The sequence below is a fragment of the Triturus cristatus genome, chromosome 6, assembly GCF_964204655.1.
Source record: "Triturus cristatus chromosome 6, aTriCri1.1, whole genome shotgun sequence".
Lineage (NCBI taxonomy): Eukaryota > Metazoa > Chordata > Amphibia > Caudata > Salamandridae > Triturus > Triturus cristatus.
In genome coordinates this window covers 1,920,879,329-1,920,899,029 of record NC_140589.1, presented here as the reverse complement: position 1 = coordinate 1,920,899,029, position 19,701 = coordinate 1,920,879,329, and the positions used below count along the sequence as shown (strand labels likewise).

Sequence of the window (19,701 nt, the reverse complement as noted above, 5' to 3'; positions counted from 1 at the left end):
CAGCTCTTTCTTCCGCAGTCTCTGTTGGTGTGTGACCATGGATAAGGTGAACTTTCTCACCATACCTTCCTCTGTGTATGGCATCTCCAGCCCCTCTTTTGATGATTATTTCTCCTTTGGAAAGTCAAACATATCTGCGCTGTGTGAAGCGCTGAGGGATCGACGGTGCCACCTGAAGAAGCTCACGTAAGTCAAGACTTTCTTCTACTCATGCTTCTGAGGGGGGGCAGTGAAGGGGAGGGTTTTCAAAGCATTGCCAATCAGTCCATGTTAGGTTCAGACATGGAGGCTTCTCTTCTGTGTATAAACTTCCATGGCGCTATCAGCAGAAAACAAGTTCCTTACCTTCGGTAATGCTCTTTCTGGTGAATACTCAATCATACGACACCCCAGGGTATATGTGCGCTTAACAAATTGCATTAACATAACATTCCGCACCTTTAGAATATCCCCAGATGCCAGATTGCTTCCTGGGATTATTATCATCAAAGCAGTGGTCGAAGTGGGTGGGATCGGCAAGGCACGGCTTCCTTAATCCAATAGATTCCGCTCCCCTACCTTTTTATTTTATACATGCGTCCCCGGACGGCAGAAATAGCCAAGGCCTACAGATAAGGCTCGGCGTTCGCGGCCGTTCGGTGTTGGACGGGTGGGCCGAGAAGGAAAAGGACTCTGTCTTTTTAGGAAAAGGACTCTGTCTTTTCCTTCTTGCCCAGAGAAGACAAGGACAGTGTCGACTTTGCTCTACCCTGGGAGCTGCCCTTCCTCTCTCTTTCGTCTTCTTATTCCCTTTCTTTCTGTCTAGCGCCTCCTCACTTACTGAAAACCGTGACTTCAAGAAATGGTTCTTGTGAGAAGTTGGCCTGGTATATGATGTTCACTAGTTAAAGTGACCACCTTGTACCATGCCAAGCAACCCGTATGGTGTGGTTGTAAGTCAACCTTTTCGGACTAGCTGCCCTAGTGGTAGCGTAGGCTAAGCAGTCTTTGAGGCTAAACTCGTTAAAGCGTGTTAAGCAGGCTGTTTTACCAAATGTAACCCCCTTTTATACCAATGAAAGGACACCACACAGATATATATTCAAAATATATATGTATTTATTTCTCAAAGTATCCCCTAGACTCTTTATGAGCACGGGAGCACAAATCGTTAAACAAGTCAATGTTATAATATACAGAAGTTGCACTTTATATGGATGGGCCCTGGTGGCCACTCAAACCATATACTAAAATAGTGGTATAAGTACCACGAACAGGAAAGTGAAAAGGCCTAGGGCCTCTAGAATCGCTGGGCCTACAAGGAGCTAACTTCAGTTAGTGACCAGGAGGTCCACGGGTCGCGTGTGCAGAGAGGAAAGTTACACGCGGGCTCCCATAGGTTTTCAATGGGTGCGTAAAAGTTACAAAGTTACTGCAGAAAGGGTCTTCTGAATGGACTACGATCTTAAGATTTGAAACACAGACACTAGAGATGATTCTCTACACTTGGGCACCGGAGTGCCAGCTTTACCTCACCCACAGGAAGCGGGTGCATAGGTCTCGAAGTGCGTCGGGTTTCTTCTATCGATTCAATGGAGCCTGATGACAAAGATGCTGCAGGCGGTCGGTCCAGAAGAGATGCGGTGGATCCAAGAGCGGATCGGAGTTGTAGAAGACCTGAAAGCAGAGGGGACAGTGTTCACAGTCACTAGCCAGTGACCGGCGTGGCACCAGGTAGGTACCAGGCGGTCGGGTGCAAACAGGTGGTGAGGGGTAGCTTGTCTCCGCAGCCACGTGGTCCCTGAAGGTCGACGACGTCCAGGAGTCGGTTCACGAGCTGTCCCACGCAGGCTCTCACTGTCGGCGGTGTCGGCGACTCAAAAGAAGCAAACAAGCCTTGGCAAAGGCAGGAGTCGTGGAAAGAGAGGAAAGCTGATTGTTCTGACCAGCAAGGTCAGAGGGGCTGCTCTTTTGGAGAGCCGCTAGGGCCAGTCTGGAGCAACCAGACCAGCATCGTTAGTTTCAAGTTTCGTCGCCAAAATGGCCACTAGCCAACGGGCCAGGGACCGGGCAGGCGCGTCGAGATGCAAAGTGCAGAGGGGCCCCACGCAGATCGTGGAGATGCTGGAGAGCTCACCTTTGGTGCAGATGCTGCTCGATGGTTGGGCTTCTCAGGACCCAAAGCACAACTTGGAGGGAGCCTCTGTCGTTGCGCTTGCAGCTTGTCGTCGGTCTTCCAAGATGGCTGGCTCCACGTGTCTCGGTGCCTCCACGGGTTCCTTCTTTTCAGGGACTGTGGATCGGGCGGTGAGAGGTCTGGAGGTCCAGGTCTTGTTGGGCTCTGGGCTCGGGCTCCGGCAGGAGGCGGCGGCAAAGCAGACGTTCAATAGCTGGTTGGTGCTTGCGTTAGCAAGATGGTCACTCCCTGACCATAGGGGAGATTTCCTTCAGTCCTCTGTGCAGCAGAGCGTCGAAGTTCCCGTCTTCTTCTTGTGGTTAAGTTGATTCCAGGATGTCTGAAGTCTTAGGACACAGCTCCTACCTTTAAGCGGATTCTAGGGGCCGGACTACCTGCTAGGTCCCTCCCTAAGGGTGGGACCAGGAAGGGGGGTGGTTACACCCCCAATCCTTTGTCCAGCTCACCCCAGGTCCAGGGCTGGTGTGCCCCAGGACCGGATTGAACTGGCATATGCACCGAGGCTCCTTGTGAGCCTCAGGCATGTCTGGTTTCTTTCAAGCCCTACCTGACCAATACACAAAATCCTGTCTGGGGTGGTGCACGCACCTCCCCTGGCAGGAAACCCTTTGTCCACACCTCCCAAGCTGGAAGGACTCCCAGCAGCAGGAGGGCAGACTTGTGTCTGTGGTGGCAGCATCCATTTTGTGGAGCTGAGGCTATGTCTGATTTTACCCGGGTTTCATGTACTGTACATGTCGTGTCCCTTTAGAAGGGTGGAATGCTAACCCCGTCGCCAGAATTGGCAAGGGGTTAGTATTCCAATTCGTATGACACCTTACTCGACATGTTTTGATAAAGCCAAACCAAAGATAGCATTTAACCGCGAGGTTCATAATGCACTTAAGAGTATATGGTATGACGATATCTGGAAACAGTAGAAGGAAGTTGTTCCGAACACTGCAGACAGGCTCAGCTCATGCCAGAGCACCATCTCACATGGAACCAAGCACTCTGCCTTCAGGATTGTCAAGGCCTGCCATAGGAGTGACTTATAGGTTAACATGTGTCCCATTTAAGGTTAGGTATCGGTATACTACACCTAAGTAAGAGGTGGTTACACCAACTTACCCCAGCTGAGTGATCAGCCAGTTGTGTCAAATTTGTTAGGCCAAGCCTGGGGTGGCATAATACATGCTTCAGCCCTTGGCAGGCCTTAGATACACCAATGCCCTGGGTACCTAGTGTACACTGGTACAGGGGCTCAAGGGTGATCCACTTCCAATTGGTTATGCACCTAGGGTGCATAGTGTCAATTTAGTTTGAGAGAACAGCAGGCTGGGGGTCTGATTGGCAGGCCCACAGCCTCAATATGTCAAAAACCAGTGAAGCAAAAAGCAAAAATTTGGGGTGACCATAGGATAGCAGACCCTACTCTCCTACATAACCCCCCCCAAACGCAGGGACATTAAACTAGCCTTGACCAGTCTCGTCTTCATGTCCTAAGTGGAAGTACCTGGAGAGACCATCTGCATTCCCAGGGTCTGTACCTGGCTGGTGCTCCACTGTAAAGTCCATACCCTGTAGGGAAATGGACCACCTAAGCAGTTTGGGGTTTTCACCCTTCATCTGATTTAGCCACAATAGGGGCTTATGGTCGGTCTGAATCTTGAAGTGAGTGCCAAACAAGTATGGCCTCAGCTTCTTCAGGGCCCACACCACAGCAAAGGCCTCCCTCTCAATAGCTGACCAATTCTTCTCTCTGGGGGTCAACCTTCTGCTAATAAAAGCAATGGGTTGGTCTTGACCATCTACATTAAGTTGTGACAGCACAGCTCCCACACCCAACTCAGAAGCATCTGTTTGGACAATAAACTCTTTGGAGTAGTCAGGACTTTTCAGAATAGGTGCAGAGCACATGGCCTTCTTCAGGTCATCAAATGCCTTTTGACAGCTTACTGTCCACTGAACCTTTTTGGGCATCTTCTTGGATGTCAGATCATTAAGAGGAGTCACAATGGACCCATAGTTCTTAACAAACTTCCTGTAGTACCCAGTCAAGCCCAAGAAAGCTCGAACTTGAGTCTGGGTGGTTGGAGGAGACCAGTCATTGATGGATTGTATCTTACTCTCCAGTGGTTGAACTTGGCCTCCACCTACAAGGTGGCCCAAATACACAACCTTACTCTGCCCCATCTGGCACTTAGTAGCCTTTATAGTGAGGCCTGCCTTTTGCAGAGCCTCAAGTACCTTCTTCAGGTGGATCAGGTGATCCTCCCAGGTGGAGCTAAAGACAGCAATGTCATCAAGATATGCTGCACAAAAGTCATCCAACCCAGTAAGGACTTGATTCATCAACCTTTGGAAGGTGGCAGGTGCATTCTTCAGACAAAAGGGCATCACCAAAAACTGATAATGCCGACCTGGGGTTGAGAATGCTGTTTTGGCCTTAGACTCCTCAGCTAATCTGATTTGCCAATAGCCAGCTGTCAAGTCAAATGTGCTCAAAAACTTAGCAGAAGCTAGTTTGTCTATGAGCTCATCTGCCCTTGGAATAGGATGTGCATCTGTCCTGGTGACAGCATTGAGTCCTCTGTAATCCACACAAAACCTCATCTCTCTCTTGCCATCTTTGGTGTGAGGTTTGGGGACCAGAACCACTGGGCTAGCCCAGGGGCTCTCTGAGGGTTCAATGACACCTAATTCCAGCATTTTGTGTACCTCAGCCTTTATACAATCCCTGACGTGGTCAGGTTGTCTGTAAAGCTTGTTCTTTACAGGCAGACTGTCACCAGTGTCCACCACATGGGTACACCAGTCAGTTTGGCTAGGTATCAAGGAAAACATGTGTTGAAATGATTGTAGAACCTGTCTACATTCAATCTGTTGATGATCAGTGAGGTTGCCTCCAAGGGTCACTCCTTCAACTGAGCCATCCTCAGGGTTCTGAGACAACAGGTCTGGGAGAGGGTCACTCTCTTCCTCCTGTCCCTCATCTGTAGCCATGAGCAAGCCCATGTCTGCTCTGTCAACATATGCTTTTAACCTGTTAACATGGAGTACCCTGTGGGGACTCCTGGGAGTTCCTAGGTCCACCAAGTAGGTAACCTCTCCCTTCTTTGCCAGGATTGTATGGGGTCCAGACCATTTGTCTTGGAGTGCTGCTGGGGCCACTGGCTCCAACACCCATACCTTCTGTCCTGGCTGAAACTCAACCAAGACAGCCTTTTGGTCATGCCAAGCTTTCTGTAAGGCCTGGCTTGCCTCAAGGTTTTTGGATGCCTTCTCCATATACTCAGCCATCCTGGAGCGGAGACCAAGTACATAGTCCACTATGTCTTGCTTAGGCTTTTTGAGAGGTAACTCCCATCCTTCCTTCACTAAACACAGTGGGCCTCTTACAGGGTGCCCAAACAACAATTCAGAGGGGCTGTAGCCAACCCCCTTTTTTTTGGGACCTCTCTGTAAGCAAACAGAAGGCAGGGTAGAAGGATGTCCCATCTTCGCCTGAGCTTTACAGGTAATCCTTTGATCATACCCTTTAGGGTCTTGTTGAATCTCTCAACAAGCCCATTGCATTGTGGGTGATAAGGGGTGGTGAACTTGTAGTTGACACCACATTCCTTCCACATAGCTGTCAAGTATCCTGACATGAAGTTGGTACCTCTGTCAGAAACCACCTCCTAAGGAAACCCCACTCTGGAGAATACTCCCAGCAGGGCCCTGGCCACAACAGGCGCTGTAGTGGTCCTAAGGGGAATTGCCTCTGGATACCTGGTGGCATGATCCACTACCACCAGTATAAATCTGTGCCCAGATGCAGTGGGAGGATCCATGGGACCCACTATATCTATTCCCACTCTTTCAAAGGGGACCCCCACCACAGGTAGTGGTATTAGGGGGGCCTTTGTTGTGCCACCTGATTTGCCACTGGCTTGGCAGGTCACACAGGAGCGACAAAACTCCTTGGTATCTTCATTCATGTGAGGCCAGTGAAAGTGAGAGACAAGCCTGTCCCAAGTCTTGTTCTGGCCTAAGTGTCCTGCTAAAGGAATATCATGGGCCAAGGTAAGAAGGAAGCCCCTAAATTGCAGAGGTATAACCAACCTCCTGGTTGCACCAGGCTTGGGGTCTCTAGCCTCTGAATAAAGGAGCCCTTCATCCTAATACACTTTATGGGTACCTTGGGCATTCCCAGCAGCCTCAGCAGCAGCCAGCTGTCTGAGGGGTTCAAGAGATGGACAGGTTAACTGAGCCTGCCCCAAGTCAGCCCTGGAAGGTCCCCCTGTCCCCAGAAACTCAACCTGATCAAGTTCAAGCTCTTCAGGGACAGTTCCTTCAGGGTCCTCTAGATCATCTTCCTGGGAAGGCTGATCATCACCTTGAGGCAGGGGGGAAGGCACTGCCTTAACCCTCCTGTTCTTCTTCTTGGTAGGTGCTTGGTCCATTGTTCCAGGATCCAAGACCTGTGGTTCAGTAAGGCACTTTTTGGCCTGTGACCTGGTCACAGCAAGGACATGTGGTGATATACCTAACATCTCTGCATGTGTCCTGTACTCCACTTCTGACCATAGAGAACTCTCTAGGTCATTGCCCAACAAACATTCTACTGGGAGGTCTGCACTAACCACAACCCTTTTGAGGCCAGTTACCCCTCCCCATGAGAAGTTAACAACTGCCACACTATGTGAAGTAGTAGCATTGCTGGCATTGGTCACCAGGTAATTCTCACCTGGTATGTACTGTCCAGGATCCACAAAGCCTGGTGTCACCATAGTGACACTGGCACATGTGTCCCTGTAGGCTTGAGCCACTTTTTCATTAATTAAAGGAGTCTGTCTGTACTTGCCCAGGTTACTGGGGCTCACAGTCAGGGACAAATCCATGTGCCCATCGCAGATCAAGACTGCCTGTGTCAGGGTTCTGTCTAAGTCAGAATCTCCTTCAGTTCCCATAGTGATTCCCACTACACCCTTTGTTTGGGGACCAACACTGCTAACAGTAGTACTGGGAGCAGGTGCCTTAGGGGCAACAGTGTTGGGGGCTCCACCCTTCTTACAATCACTAGTCCAGTGAGTTGTATTCTTGCAATGTTTGCACCAGGGTTTCTTTGGACCTTCTTTCTTCTTCCCTTTTGGCTGGGACCCACCCTCGTTAGTACTAGTTTGGGGCCCTGTTGAAGACTTCTGGTCTTTAGATTTCTGATCTCCACCCTTTTGGTCTGTTTTCTTCTGATCACCCCCTTGGCCCTGGTTCTGGTTCTTTTGCTTAACCCTGGTTCTGACCCATTTGTCTGCCTTCTTTCCCAATTCTTGGGGAGAGGTCAGATCTGAGTCAACCAAGTGTTGATGCAGTTGCTGGTTCTGACAGTTATTTAAAATCTGTTCTCTCATCATCAAATTGTACAATCCTGTATAATCAGATACCTTACTTCCCAGCAACCAACCCTCCAAAGACTTAGTGGCACATTCAATGTATTCAGACCAGTCCTGAGTCTGTGTCTTCTGGGTGTCTCTGAACATTAACCTGTACTGTTCAGTGGTTAAGCCTAACCCATCAACTAGGACACTCTTCAGGACTCTGTAGTTTCTGACATCCTCCTCCCTAACAGTGAGGAGTCTGTCTCTGCCTCTTCCTTCAAAGGAGAGCCAGAGGATTGCTGCCCACTGGTCTTCAGGAACCTGCTGCACTTTGCAGGCTCTCTCAAGAGCAGTCATCCATTTGTGGATGTCATCCCCACTTTTGTAGGGGGGCACAACCTTGGACAGGTTCCTATTGTCAAAGACCCTATCCTTGTCCTTAGGGACAATGCTGCCACCAGTGGGTATAGACCCACTCTCTTTAGGTTGCCTAGCCTTACTCAGTTTCTCTTCCATCAGAGCTACTTCTAGCTCCTGTTTCCTGATTCTCAGCTGAGCTTCCTGCATTCTGGCCTCATGTTCCCTCCTCTGAGGGGTGGTCATCCTCCTTCTGGAGTGACCTTGAGAGCCTCTAGAGGCATGAGAAGCATTAGATTCACCTGAGTGATTCCTTTGCCTCCCAAGCCCCTGGTTAAGTCCACTGGGGAGATCCAATGGGATGATCCCATTGTCAGTCCCCAATAGCCTTAGGTTAGCTGGGCCACGTACTTGGCACTGGGCTATTTCTCCCTTCATCCTCACTACCTTTTGTATCATTACCCTTCTCACTTTCATCCTCTGTAGTATGAATCTCATCTAAGGGGTGACTATTGGAAAGGGGTACCTCAGTAGCATCTTCAGAAGGGGGGCCTCCTGTTCCAGTCCCTAAGGGGCCTAACTGGGAGGCTTTCTTAAGAGCTTTCTGATCTTCATCAGCTTGCAAAAGCTCTCTGAGTTCAGCAGAAGTAGGGTTCTTGGGCTGTTTAAGGCCCCTGATATTTGCCAACTGCCTGAGCTCATTTTGATTTAGGGTAGCAAAGAGAGTTGGTGCCCTCTGGGGGTCACTCTCGACAGAGATGGGTACCTTGGACCCCTCTTGCCCCCTCCATTGCTCTTAAGTGTGGGTGGATGTGTTGCAATCTACCTACACTTGGGTTTACCTACTAAACCTATCTAGTAGTTGTAGTCAGGGTGTGCTACTCCCTTTGCTCTACAACAACTAAGTTCAGTAGAACTTAAGTATATCTATCTTGTTTTATATGTACCTACAGGTACCTATGTGATCTTTCAATTGGTAACCAAGAGATTACAATGGTAAAACACAGCAAGCTCAAATCCAACCGCTGCTCACCAATGTGAGAAGTTGGCCTGGTATATGATGTTCACTAGTTAAAGTGACCACCTTGTATCATGCCAAGCAACCCTTATGGTGTGGTTGTAAGTCAAACTTTTCGGACTAGCTGCCCTAGTGGTAGCGTAGGCTAAGCAGTCTTTGAAGCTAAACTCGTTAAAGCGTGTTAAGCAGGCTGTTTTACCAAATGCAACCCCCCTTTATACCAATGAAAGGACACCACACAGATATATATTGAAAATATATATGTATTTATTTCTCAAAGTATCCCCTAGACTCTTTATGAGCACGGGAGCACAAATCGTTAAACAAGTCAATGTTATAATATACAGAAGTTGCACTTTATATGGATGGGCCCTGGTGGCCACTCAAACCTTATACTAAAATAGTGGTATAAGTACCACGAACAGGAAAGTGAAAAGGCCTAGGGCCTCTAGAATCGCTGGGCCTACAAGGAGCTAACTTCAGTTAGTGACCAGGAGGTCCACGGGTCGCGTGTGCAGTGAGGAAAGTTACACGCGGGCTCCCATAGGTTTTCAATGGGTGCGTAAAAGTTACAAAGTTACTGCAGAAAGGGTCTTCTGAATGGACTACGATCTTAAGATTTGAAACACAGACACTAGAGATGATTCTCTACACTTGGGCACCGGAGTGCCAGCTTTACCTCACCCACAGGTCTCGAAGTGCGTCGGGTTTCTTCTATCGATTCAATGGAGCCTGATGACAAAGATGCTGCAGGCGGTCGGTCCAGAAGAGATGCGGTGGATCCAAGAGCGGTTCGGAGTTGTAGAAGACCTGAAAGCAGAGGGGACAGTGTTCACAGTCACTAGCCAGTGACCGGCGTGGCACCAGGTAGGTACCAGGCGATGTCGGGTGGAAACAGGTGGTGAGGGGTAGCTTGTCTCCGCAGTCACGTGGTCCCTGAAGGTCGACGACGTCCAGGAGTCGGTTCACGAGCTGTCCCACGCAGGCTCTCGCTGTCGGCAGTGTCGGCGACTCAAAAGAAGCAAACAAGCCTTGGCAAAGGCAGGAGTCGTGGAAAGAGAGGAAAGCTGATTGTTCTGACCAGCAAGGTCAGAGGGGCTGCTCTTTTGGAGAGCAGCTAGGGCCAGTCTGGAGCAATCAGACCAGCGTCGTTAGTTTCAAGTTTCGTCGCCAAAATGGCCACTAGCCAACGGGCCAGGGACCGGGCAGGCGCGTCGAGATGCAAAGTGCAGAGGGGCCCCACGCAGATCGTGGAGATGCTGGAGAGCTCACCTTTGGTGCAGATGCTGCTCGATGGTTGGGCTTCTCAGGACCCAAAGCACAACTTGGAGGGAGCCTCTGTCGTTGCGCTTGCAGCTTGTCGTCGGTCTTCCAAGATGGCTGGCTCCACGTGTCTCGGTGCCTCCACGGGTTCCTTCTTTTCAGGGACTGTGGATCGGGCGGTGAGAGGTCTGGAGGTCCAGGTCTTGTCGGGCTCTGGACTCGGGCTCCAGCAGGAGGCGGCGGCAAAGCAGACGTTCAATAGCTGGTTGGTGCTTGCGTTAGCAAGATGGTCACTCCCTGACCATAGGGGAGATTTCCTTCAGTCCTCTGTGCAGCAGAGCGTCGAAGTTCCCATCTTCTTCTTGTGGTTAAGTTGATTCCAGGATGTCTGAAGTCTTAGGACACAGCTCCTACCTTTAAGCGGATTCTAGGGGCCGGACTACCTGCTAGGTCCCTCCCTAAGGGTGGGACCAGGAAGGGGGGTGGTTACACCCCCAATCCTTTGTCCAGCTCGCCCCAGGTCCAGGGCTGGTGTGCCCCAGGACCGGATTGAACTGGCATATGCACCGAGGCTCCTTGTGAGCCTCAGGCATGTCTGGTTTCTTTCAAGCCCTACCTGACCAATACACAAAATCCTGTCTGGGGTGGTGCACGCACCTCCCCTGGCAGGAAACCCTTTGTCCACACCTCCCAAGCTGGAAGGACTCCCAGCAGCAGGAGGGCAGACTTGTGTCTGTGGTGGCAGCATCCATTTTGTGGAGCTGAGGCTATGTCTGATTTTACCCGGGTTTCAGGTACTGTACATGTCGTGTCCCTCTAGAAGGGTGGAATGCTAACCCCGTCGCCAGAATTGGCGAGGGGTTAGTATTCCAATTCGTATGACACCTTACTTGACATGTTTTGATAAAGCCAAACCAAAGATAGCATTTAACCGCGAGGTTCATAATGCACTTAAGAGTATATGGTATGACGATATCTGGAAACAGTAGAAGGAAGTTGTTCCGACCACTGCAGACAGGCTCAGCTCATGCCAGAGCACCATCTCACATGGAACCAAGCACTCTGCCTTCAGGATTGTCAAGGCCTGCCATAGGAGTGACTTATAGGTTAACATGTGTCCCATTTAAGGTTAGGTATAGGTATACTACACCTAAGTAAGAGGTGGTTACACCAACTTACCCCAGCTGAGTGATCAGCCAGTTGTGTCAAATTTGTTAGGCCAAGCCTGGGGTGGCATAATACATGCTTCAGCCCTTGGCAGGCCTTAGATACACCAATGCCCTGGGTACCTAGTGTACACTGGTACAGGGGCTCACAGGGTGATCCACTTCCAATTGGTTATGCACCTAGGGTGCATAGTGTCAATTTAGTTAGAGAGAACAACAGGCTGGGGGTCTGATTGGCAGGCCCACAGCCTCAATTTGTCAAAAACCAGTGAAGCAAAAAGCAAAAATTTGGGGTGACCATAGGATAGCAGACCCTACTCTCCTACAGTTCTCAACCTCTCTTTTCTCCTTTCATTTATTTGTTCCCCTGTGAAATGGATTCAAAAAAGAAAAACACTTTTGCAGGGAATGTTGTCTTTTTTTGAAATTTTTCTATTCCAAAGTGCAGACTCAGGAATAAATGGTTCAAAATATGAAAAATAAATAAATAACTAAATGAAGCAAGACAGAGTGGTCGCAAAGAGGCCAGATTGATTTTATGCACACCCAAACACATCAGCATCACTTGACAGAGTTTGCCAGTGAAGCGCTACTTTTATTTTCTTGTCTTTCTTTGAACAGAATTGTTTTTCCCAGGTGGGGAAGTGCACCAATCCTGGAGGTCCTGCAATACATGACTGAAGAGTGGACTGGAAAACAAAATGTGCACCGCGGCTGTGTGTTAATGGATGTGGTCTTTTTAAACCATACTGCCTACCTTTTGTAAGGATATAAGCAATGGACATTAAAACGGGTCCCTTCCTGCCCTTAACTTTTCAGGCAAAAGCACTCACTGATTTCTGATTAATGAGTGTAAAAGCGTTAAGGTAACCATGTTGTTCCTGCTTACATTTCACATGCTTTACTTAATCTTGCATTCCCTATGAGTGTTTGCTTTTTCCAGGATGGTGTTATTTTTTTTTAAGCAAACACAAAGAGATGATGGACGGAGTGCTGAACATTGCAAACACTCACCCCCAGTCACAGATCTGGGTTGAATCCATCATCGTTCTTTAGCTCACTCCGCCACCCCAGTTCAGACACAGCTATATGCAAATCAGTCTTGACCCTGTGCCTCATGTGAACAGTCCAGACTGAACTGCCAAGCCATGTCTTCCCTGAACCGGAAACAAGCATCCTGGGACCGGTTTCGGGCTAACAGCCGTCATCAGCCAGGCTAGCTTGAATCCAGTGGCAAAGTGAGCAAGGGACCCAAGTCTGGGCATACCCTGCCAACTTAGGGCGAACAAAGCAAACACAAAGAGATGATGGACGGAGTGCTGAACATTGCAAACACTCACCCCCCGTCACAGATCTGGCTTGAATCCATCATCGTTCTTTAGCTCACTCCGCCACCCCAGTTCAGACGCAGCTATATGCAAATCGGTCTTGACCCTGTGCCTCATTGGAACAGTCCAGCCCGAACTGCCAAGCCATGTCTTCCCTGGACCGGAAACAAGCATCCTGGGACCAGTTTCTGGCTAACAGCCGCCATCAGCCAGGCTAGCTTGAATCCAGTGGCAAAGTGAGCAAGGGACCCACGTCTTTTTTTAGGCAGCATATTACTCTTGTCTAGTGCGTAATTTGAATCCAGCCGCATCCAGGTGTTTATAGCAGGGCACAATTGGATTGTAGTTGAAGGAAGTGCAAATTTCTTTGAGTGGGGCAGTGTGGTGTTCAGGGGGGGAGAGCATGTGGCACAATAGTCAGAGCTGCCGAATTTGGACCTGGGGAACCAGGTTCAGCCTTCATGACCAGTCCCCCCAGACCCTTGTCTCTAGGGAGCACATTCCCATGCTAGACTTTAGAAGGCCCTCAACGGCCTTCGAGCACTGCTTCTTGGCACCAGTAGATGGATGCTGGCGGTGGCAATGTGTGGGTTCACCTTGAAGGCTTGTCCACCACAATCCATACTGAGGTTCACCTCCAGTCTAGCGGACAGGCTTTGAAGCAGCACACCCTAGAACAACAGTGACTCTGCCACTGAGGTCACAGGACCCTTGAGAAGGACCTGCTCTAGGGCAGTGCGACCGGTGTGACCGCACCGGGTGCAAACATTGGGTGGGGGCGTCAGCAACAATAAAAATGTCATGATAACTATGGTGATTAATTTTCTTCCTAGAGAGAGGTCAGCGTTTTGACTAGTGGAAGTTTTGACTCATTGAAAGGTAGCGCAGAGGGTTAGTGTGCCTGCTATAAAGAACATGTACCACGCAGATCACAAAGTGCACATAACGTAAATAGATCAGTGGGTTACTGCTTTTGTTACTTGCAGTTTATAAATTAAAATCCTAACATACAGTGAGCTATTAACTGTCAGCTAAGAGCTGCATGCAAACTGCAAGGGAAAAATAAGAGCGTCATGGTTTTTCCCCCCAGTCTTTGATTATCCTAATGTTGCAAAAGGTGTTCATTTGGATAGAAATCTATTCTGATTATTAAAAACAATCCCCAACTATGGTATTATGTTTTAAATTCTGAGGTTGTGTTTCTCCAGATCAATCACTATTAAACTATCCTGCCTACTAGTATGGTTGTCATGTGACTCCTACATCTTGTAGTCCTTAGTCTCATGTAACATTTCCTGTACAATGCTTTACACACATATAATTGATTGTGTCTGTGTAATGTGTGTGATGTAAAGTGCTCTGACACCCTACACTGGTATGAGTGGTGCTGTAAATTAAATTGAATGCATCTGAGAGAGAGTGTGCTTATGGAGACTTGAGGGGAACCTTTAAAGTGTGGTAGTGAGGAAATCCGTGACTGAGGTGGTCATTGGGGGGCACCAACAAACATTGTTGCACAGGGAGCCAGAACTAAAGCTGGCCCTGCCTTTGAGGCCAGTCCGCCTCACCCATTGGTACCTCCATTGACTTTGTTTCAGCAGTAGTAGCGGAAACCAGGGATTGGCAATGCAGGGTTTGCAAGCACACTAAACTAAGCTTGCAAACTTCACAGTCTCTCTGCTTCATGCACAAGCACTCTTAACACGTGCTGCCTGCTTTGGAGCCACTCCAATTATGCAGCAAAGGGAGACAAAATGAAGCCTCAGTGTTGACTAAATTATGCAGCAAAGAAAAGCCTGCAGCTTAATGCAGTATATTTCCTGATACTTTATTTTGACATTTTTACACTTGCTAACAGTCTCTGCAAAGATTTTACCTTATTAGTATCAGTGTAAAATACAACTGCAGCAGTGAGAAAGGGGATCAAGCAACCACTGCAAAGCGGCGTCCACTTCAGAGCAACACAAGTCACATTTGTTTGTAACTTTTGATCCGAGTGAGCTACAAACTATTTATTAGTTAAAATTGTCAGATTATGCAGCAGATGTTGTATTATGTGGAAATATGGCAGAGCCATAAGTAGATAGGAAACATTTGCAAACTAGGATGTTTTACCATTCATGGTTTAACTGCTCTGTGAAAAAAGGGAGGAGAAGTGCTGATGACAGAAACTCCATGGCTCCGAGACAAATGGCTATGCTTCCACTTTTAAGAGTATTTGGGACATTCTGTGAATGGAAACATATCCCACTTTGTGGATGTATTTGAATGTCAATAGCTCATATTAAACCTTAAATAATAGTGTGTATCCATTTGTTGAATTAAATAACACAATAAGCTGTACCTGGTCAGTGAACTGCCAAACATATACTAAAAATGTGAATGTTTTGCCCATTCAAGCCACGCCTCTAACTCCGCCCACTGATCTCAACTTTGGGCTATTCCCACCCTCCGATTCTCTGGCCACAGTTCCCCTACATTGTTTCCCCACTTTGACCGCTGCAACAAAGACTCCTGCGTGTCCCCAGGTAGGATCTCGTGGCTCAGCAGCGGCTTTGCATCATCCCGGAAGTCATTGAACAGAGCCACATATAGGCGCTGCTCCTTTGTTCTAATGCCAGTTGTTTCTTCATTTACTCCCTCTGAACTTTAAGAGGCAGATCAGTTATAACAATGTCAATGTGCTTGAATCATACTAGAGGCGTGCAGACGTCCACTCCCAACATCCACTCCACAGAATGTGGAGACGGGGAGAGGTGAGGAACCTGAAGTTAGAGTCTCCACCAGAAAGAGTTTCACCAAAGGTATGTAACTCTTTCCTCTGATGGCTACTTTTAACCGCAGATTCCTCGCCTTTAGAATACATAACCAATCAGCACTTCTTAAAATGTAGTGTATTTCTGCAGGTCTGAGCAGGCGAAATGTCTCTCTGAGCAGATTTGGGTGTGAACACAATAGTGTCTGGTGCATGTATGCAAGGATGCCCATGTCACAGCTTGGCAGGTGTCCAAGACAAGCACCCTCTTGCCAACTCCACTGAAGGAGCCTTGGCCATTCTGGAAGGCACATGCAGGTCTTCGGGGACGTACCTTCTGGACCAATGAGTAGCCCAATTCTATGTAAAGGACGATCCACCTGAACAGAGTTCTCTTCTGCTCCACTTTTCCTTTTATGGCACCAGAGACAACCCTACAAAGAGTTGGTCATCCACATGGTGTTCTCTTGTGACTTATTGTAAAAGCTCACGGCTCTCTTCGGGTGAGGCTGTAGATGCATCGCCTCCTCTTTTGAGGGATGTGACAGAGAGAAGAAGGTGAGAAGGGTGATCGGTGTGTCTGACAAGAAAGGATAATACTACCATTTGCAGTAAGGCTCTCTGTGTTCTCAACAGCAGTTTGGGAAGCAAGTAGTGTGAAGAGGCTGCTGTTTGCTCATGTGGCCCCCAAAGCAGTCACAATGGGAAGTACTGTCTTGATAGCGTGAAGCCATAAGGAGCATCTATGCATGGCTTCAAGCAGTGTGCACATTAGAACGGTGAGCACCAAGTTAAGGTCCCGATGCGGCATGGCGAAAGGATTTGAAGGAAAAGGTTTTTTCCCAAAAACATCACACAGGTGAATTGAAAAGAGAAGGCTGATATGGTAAACTTACAAATGCCTAAGGGCTGACATTTAACCCTTAACTGTGCCCACAACTGAAAAAACACCATATCAGAACGTTTAGCATGCAGGGAATCATGGTGACAGACCCTACACCAGACTACAAACCTCTACAAGCAACCTGACTAAATAGGATTGGTTTAAGGACATCTAGCTGCGAGAATAACATCCACTACTTGAGGTGACAATAGACAGGGACTCAGTTGTCTCCACTCAGCCTCCAAGCTGGGAGGTGTAGATTGTGGAGATTCAGTTGCAGGACCCACCCCTGGTGCTGAGACAGAGATGGAGTGGAGTTTATTAAATCTCAATTTCTCGGGGTAATCATCAAGCAGAATCCCTAACTGGTCGTATGGACCTTTGCTTGTGAAACCAATGTGGCTCCAAAGAAATGACAGAAAGGATGATTTCCAACCATAAGGGTTTTATTTTCAATTGTAGTCAAATCACATCATAATCAAATCAGTTAGCAAATTTTGAGTAAATATATAATCAATGTGTATATATTAATAGGATCAAGCAATCTGAATTTACATATTATTACAAAGAAAATACAGAAGATCTTCAAATATAACATTAAAAATATCCAGAATAAGTGTTCCATTAAGAAATTTCCCTTATCTAAATAAAGCATTGAAAGTGGCAAGGCAATTTCTAAGAAGAAGAACAAGCATTGGCATAGCCAATAGGTCTTGCCTTTGGGACCTTATAAGTGTTAGCCATGCAACAGTTGATGTTTTTTGCTCCAACGATATTGTGCTGCATAACTAAATACTTATAAGGTCAAAAAAAGCAAAACCTATTGGCTATGCCAATGCTTGTTTTAAACTGCCACCGTCTTAAGACATGATGAACTTGGTTACTTTCAGTATACAAAGCATCATTGAGATGATCATTTTAACGTGTGATAGTTCAGAGTACTTTTAAGGTGTTAAATTGCCCCTAAAGCATTACAATGCAAGCACCCCATAGGGGATGGCACTAGAAGAGGCAAAAATATTCCTCTGGGCGAAGCCAGCTTCCGCTACATGTATACTTTGTATTTAAAAAAAAGTTAACAATAGGTGTTCCGTCCGTTGCTCCATAAAGCTAGACCAAAAAAAATTACTGGTCGTCTATAACATAACATAACGGAAATAAAGAACTAGGAATCGTTTTACTAAACTCTAAAGTCACAGTTTGCCAAATGACGTAAAAAGAATAAATTCTACGCAGAGATACTGTCACAAAAAAAATATCATACTTAGCTTTGAATAGAATTCTTTTTTACATGATGTGCAAATATTATATATTTTAAAGCCTAATTATCTTTTCTTGAACTAGTATGGGGCCGGGCAGATCGCTGCACCAGGGCATCCTGCGAAGTAGACGGGTCACCCACGGGACAACCTGTACCCGTTCAAAAATTCCGCTCACATTATGAGTGAGGATCCTGGCGTCACCCAAAATCGTTATTTTCCTTACTCATTAGTTTAAGGCATACAAGATATTGGGCGGAGAAGAAACCACTGAGGAGTAAAACCTCTAGTAAGTGAGAGCGAGAAACTATAGCCATATGCAAGTTTGAAAAAACTCTTAAAAGGGTTACTGTATTTAAAGTCTGCAGAGAAAGGGTTCACTATTCAATCACAATTCACTCAAAACCGCTACATTGCCTTCTCAAATTTATGTAAATTAGAATGTCGCGTAGCTCCTGGGAAGCGGTGAGGCACCTTAGGGTAAATAACTACGAATGGCGGCTGAACGGGCGCCTTCCTTGGCGGTGACGTGCACGCATCGAGAACTCGAAACACCACTTGCTGCTGAATTCACCGCCATCTAGAGTCTTTGAAGAGAATTGCATAAGAACAATGCAAGTACACACACATATTTGGGACAGGGGGAGGAGGGGTGTTATATCCTCCAGATTTAGCGCTAAGGGGCATTGGTGGAGGGGACAAAATAATTTTCCCCTCTCATCTCCATGAATCACAGGGCCATTACCTACACTAATCGCGACGCTGACCCGAGAGCATCTCAGCGCGTTACAAGAGAACCAGATCCCGGCTTCGGCTCAACAGCCTGTTACTCCTAGCAAATCACGTAAAAAACCTGCGGGTAATTAATATATATTTAAAAAATCTGCCCGTGTGTAATGCAAGTAACCTAACGCTTGTGTAAAGCGTTCAACTACCTAGAGCAAAACCTGCGCTATAAAATCAACAAAAGACAAGCGCGCGCCTCACGTTGAGGGGAGATAGGAGGAGATCTGCGCCTGTTTCCCTTGCGGGAGCGAGCACCATATGGTATCAAAGCTTGCTCCTGCAAGGGAATAGCCAGACGTGCACGCGTTGCATTCAAATTAATGCAATGCGTGCACGTTTTTGTCAGCAAAGTTGAAACGATTGCTAAAGGTCTTTTCCTAAGTAGCGCATGCGCGCTGCGTAGGCGAGACCTAAAAAGGTGTCAGCATCAAATGAACCACATTTAAGATTCAGGAGAAAAGATACGTTTTCTGGGCAAGGGATATCAACATATTGAAGAAGAGATCTCTCCTGGAAGTCAGGATAGAATCTGCCAGGTGGCGCGGATTGGCTTCCACACAAGATGGCAGCTCTGAGCTCTCACAAGCCCTCTGCAGTACGCCACACTCTCGCTAGTTTTTAAATGCATGATTTCACCCTAAGCAGTGGACTAATTTCGGGTGCTGTTAAAGCAATCCAGGAGGCGGGTCTGACTCTGTACAGCACAGTAATACTCCTAGCTCTATCGTCGCAGTAGTAGCGCAGAACAAGTCTCGCTGCCGGGAAGATGGCGGCAAGGCACTGAACTGGAGCCTACCATCTCCCGGGGACGATCTCGCGATTCACTTGAGACAGTTTCATTGTAGTAAAATAGGGAAAGTCATCACAGCCAAGTAACTCCTACCCATGGGCGTAGGAAGTGTGGGGGATGAGGGGGATGTATCCCCCCAGATTTTGGAGTGGGGGGACACAGGGGACAAGGGTTGGGGGGACAAGGGGACAAAAGAACTTCCCCTCTCCCTTCTGTGATTCTCAGGGCCATTAGCGCACGAAGGCGCTAAAGTAAATTACCCTGCACTTTACCTGTGATCTGCCCCCAGTCACAGAGGCCACCCGCCCTCTCCCCTTTGTTATGCTGTAGTAAGGCTCGGCCGTGCTCGGGCGGGCAGAGAAGGAAAACAAGCATTTGCAATGCAATAGGTCTCGCATTATAAAAGTGTGAGCAGTTGGCATTGCTAATAATAATGCAACACTAGCTATTGGCATTGTAAATGGTAATGGCATTTATTTATGTGTTTGTTTTATAAAATAGATAAAAAAGGCATTGTCATGAACAATGCCAATAGCTTAAACTTTTGCAAATGCGAGACCTATTGCATTGCAAATGCTTGT

The 19,701-nt window shown here is 47.6% G+C and overlaps 1 protein-coding gene and 1 non-coding gene across 2 annotated transcripts in view; one reads left to right on the top strand and one right to left on the bottom strand.

The window, feature by feature from the left end:
- LOC146822470 (NACHT, LRR and PYD domains-containing protein 3-like) overlaps nt 1-19,701 on the top strand; it is a 580,768-nt gene that overhangs the window by 156,507 nt on the left and 404,560 nt on the right. Inside the window, exon 6 of the mRNA XM_085613585.1 lies at nt 19-186. Coding sequence (XP_085469711.1) covers nt 19-186 — 168 coding nt within the window. The remainder of the gene's footprint in view (nt 1-18; nt 187-19,701) is intronic.
- LOC146822471 (U12 minor spliceosomal RNA) lies at nt 17,638-17,787 on the bottom strand. The gene has a single exon (XR_014964427.1). It is a non-coding gene; the product is annotated as a U12 minor spliceosomal RNA (small nuclear RNA).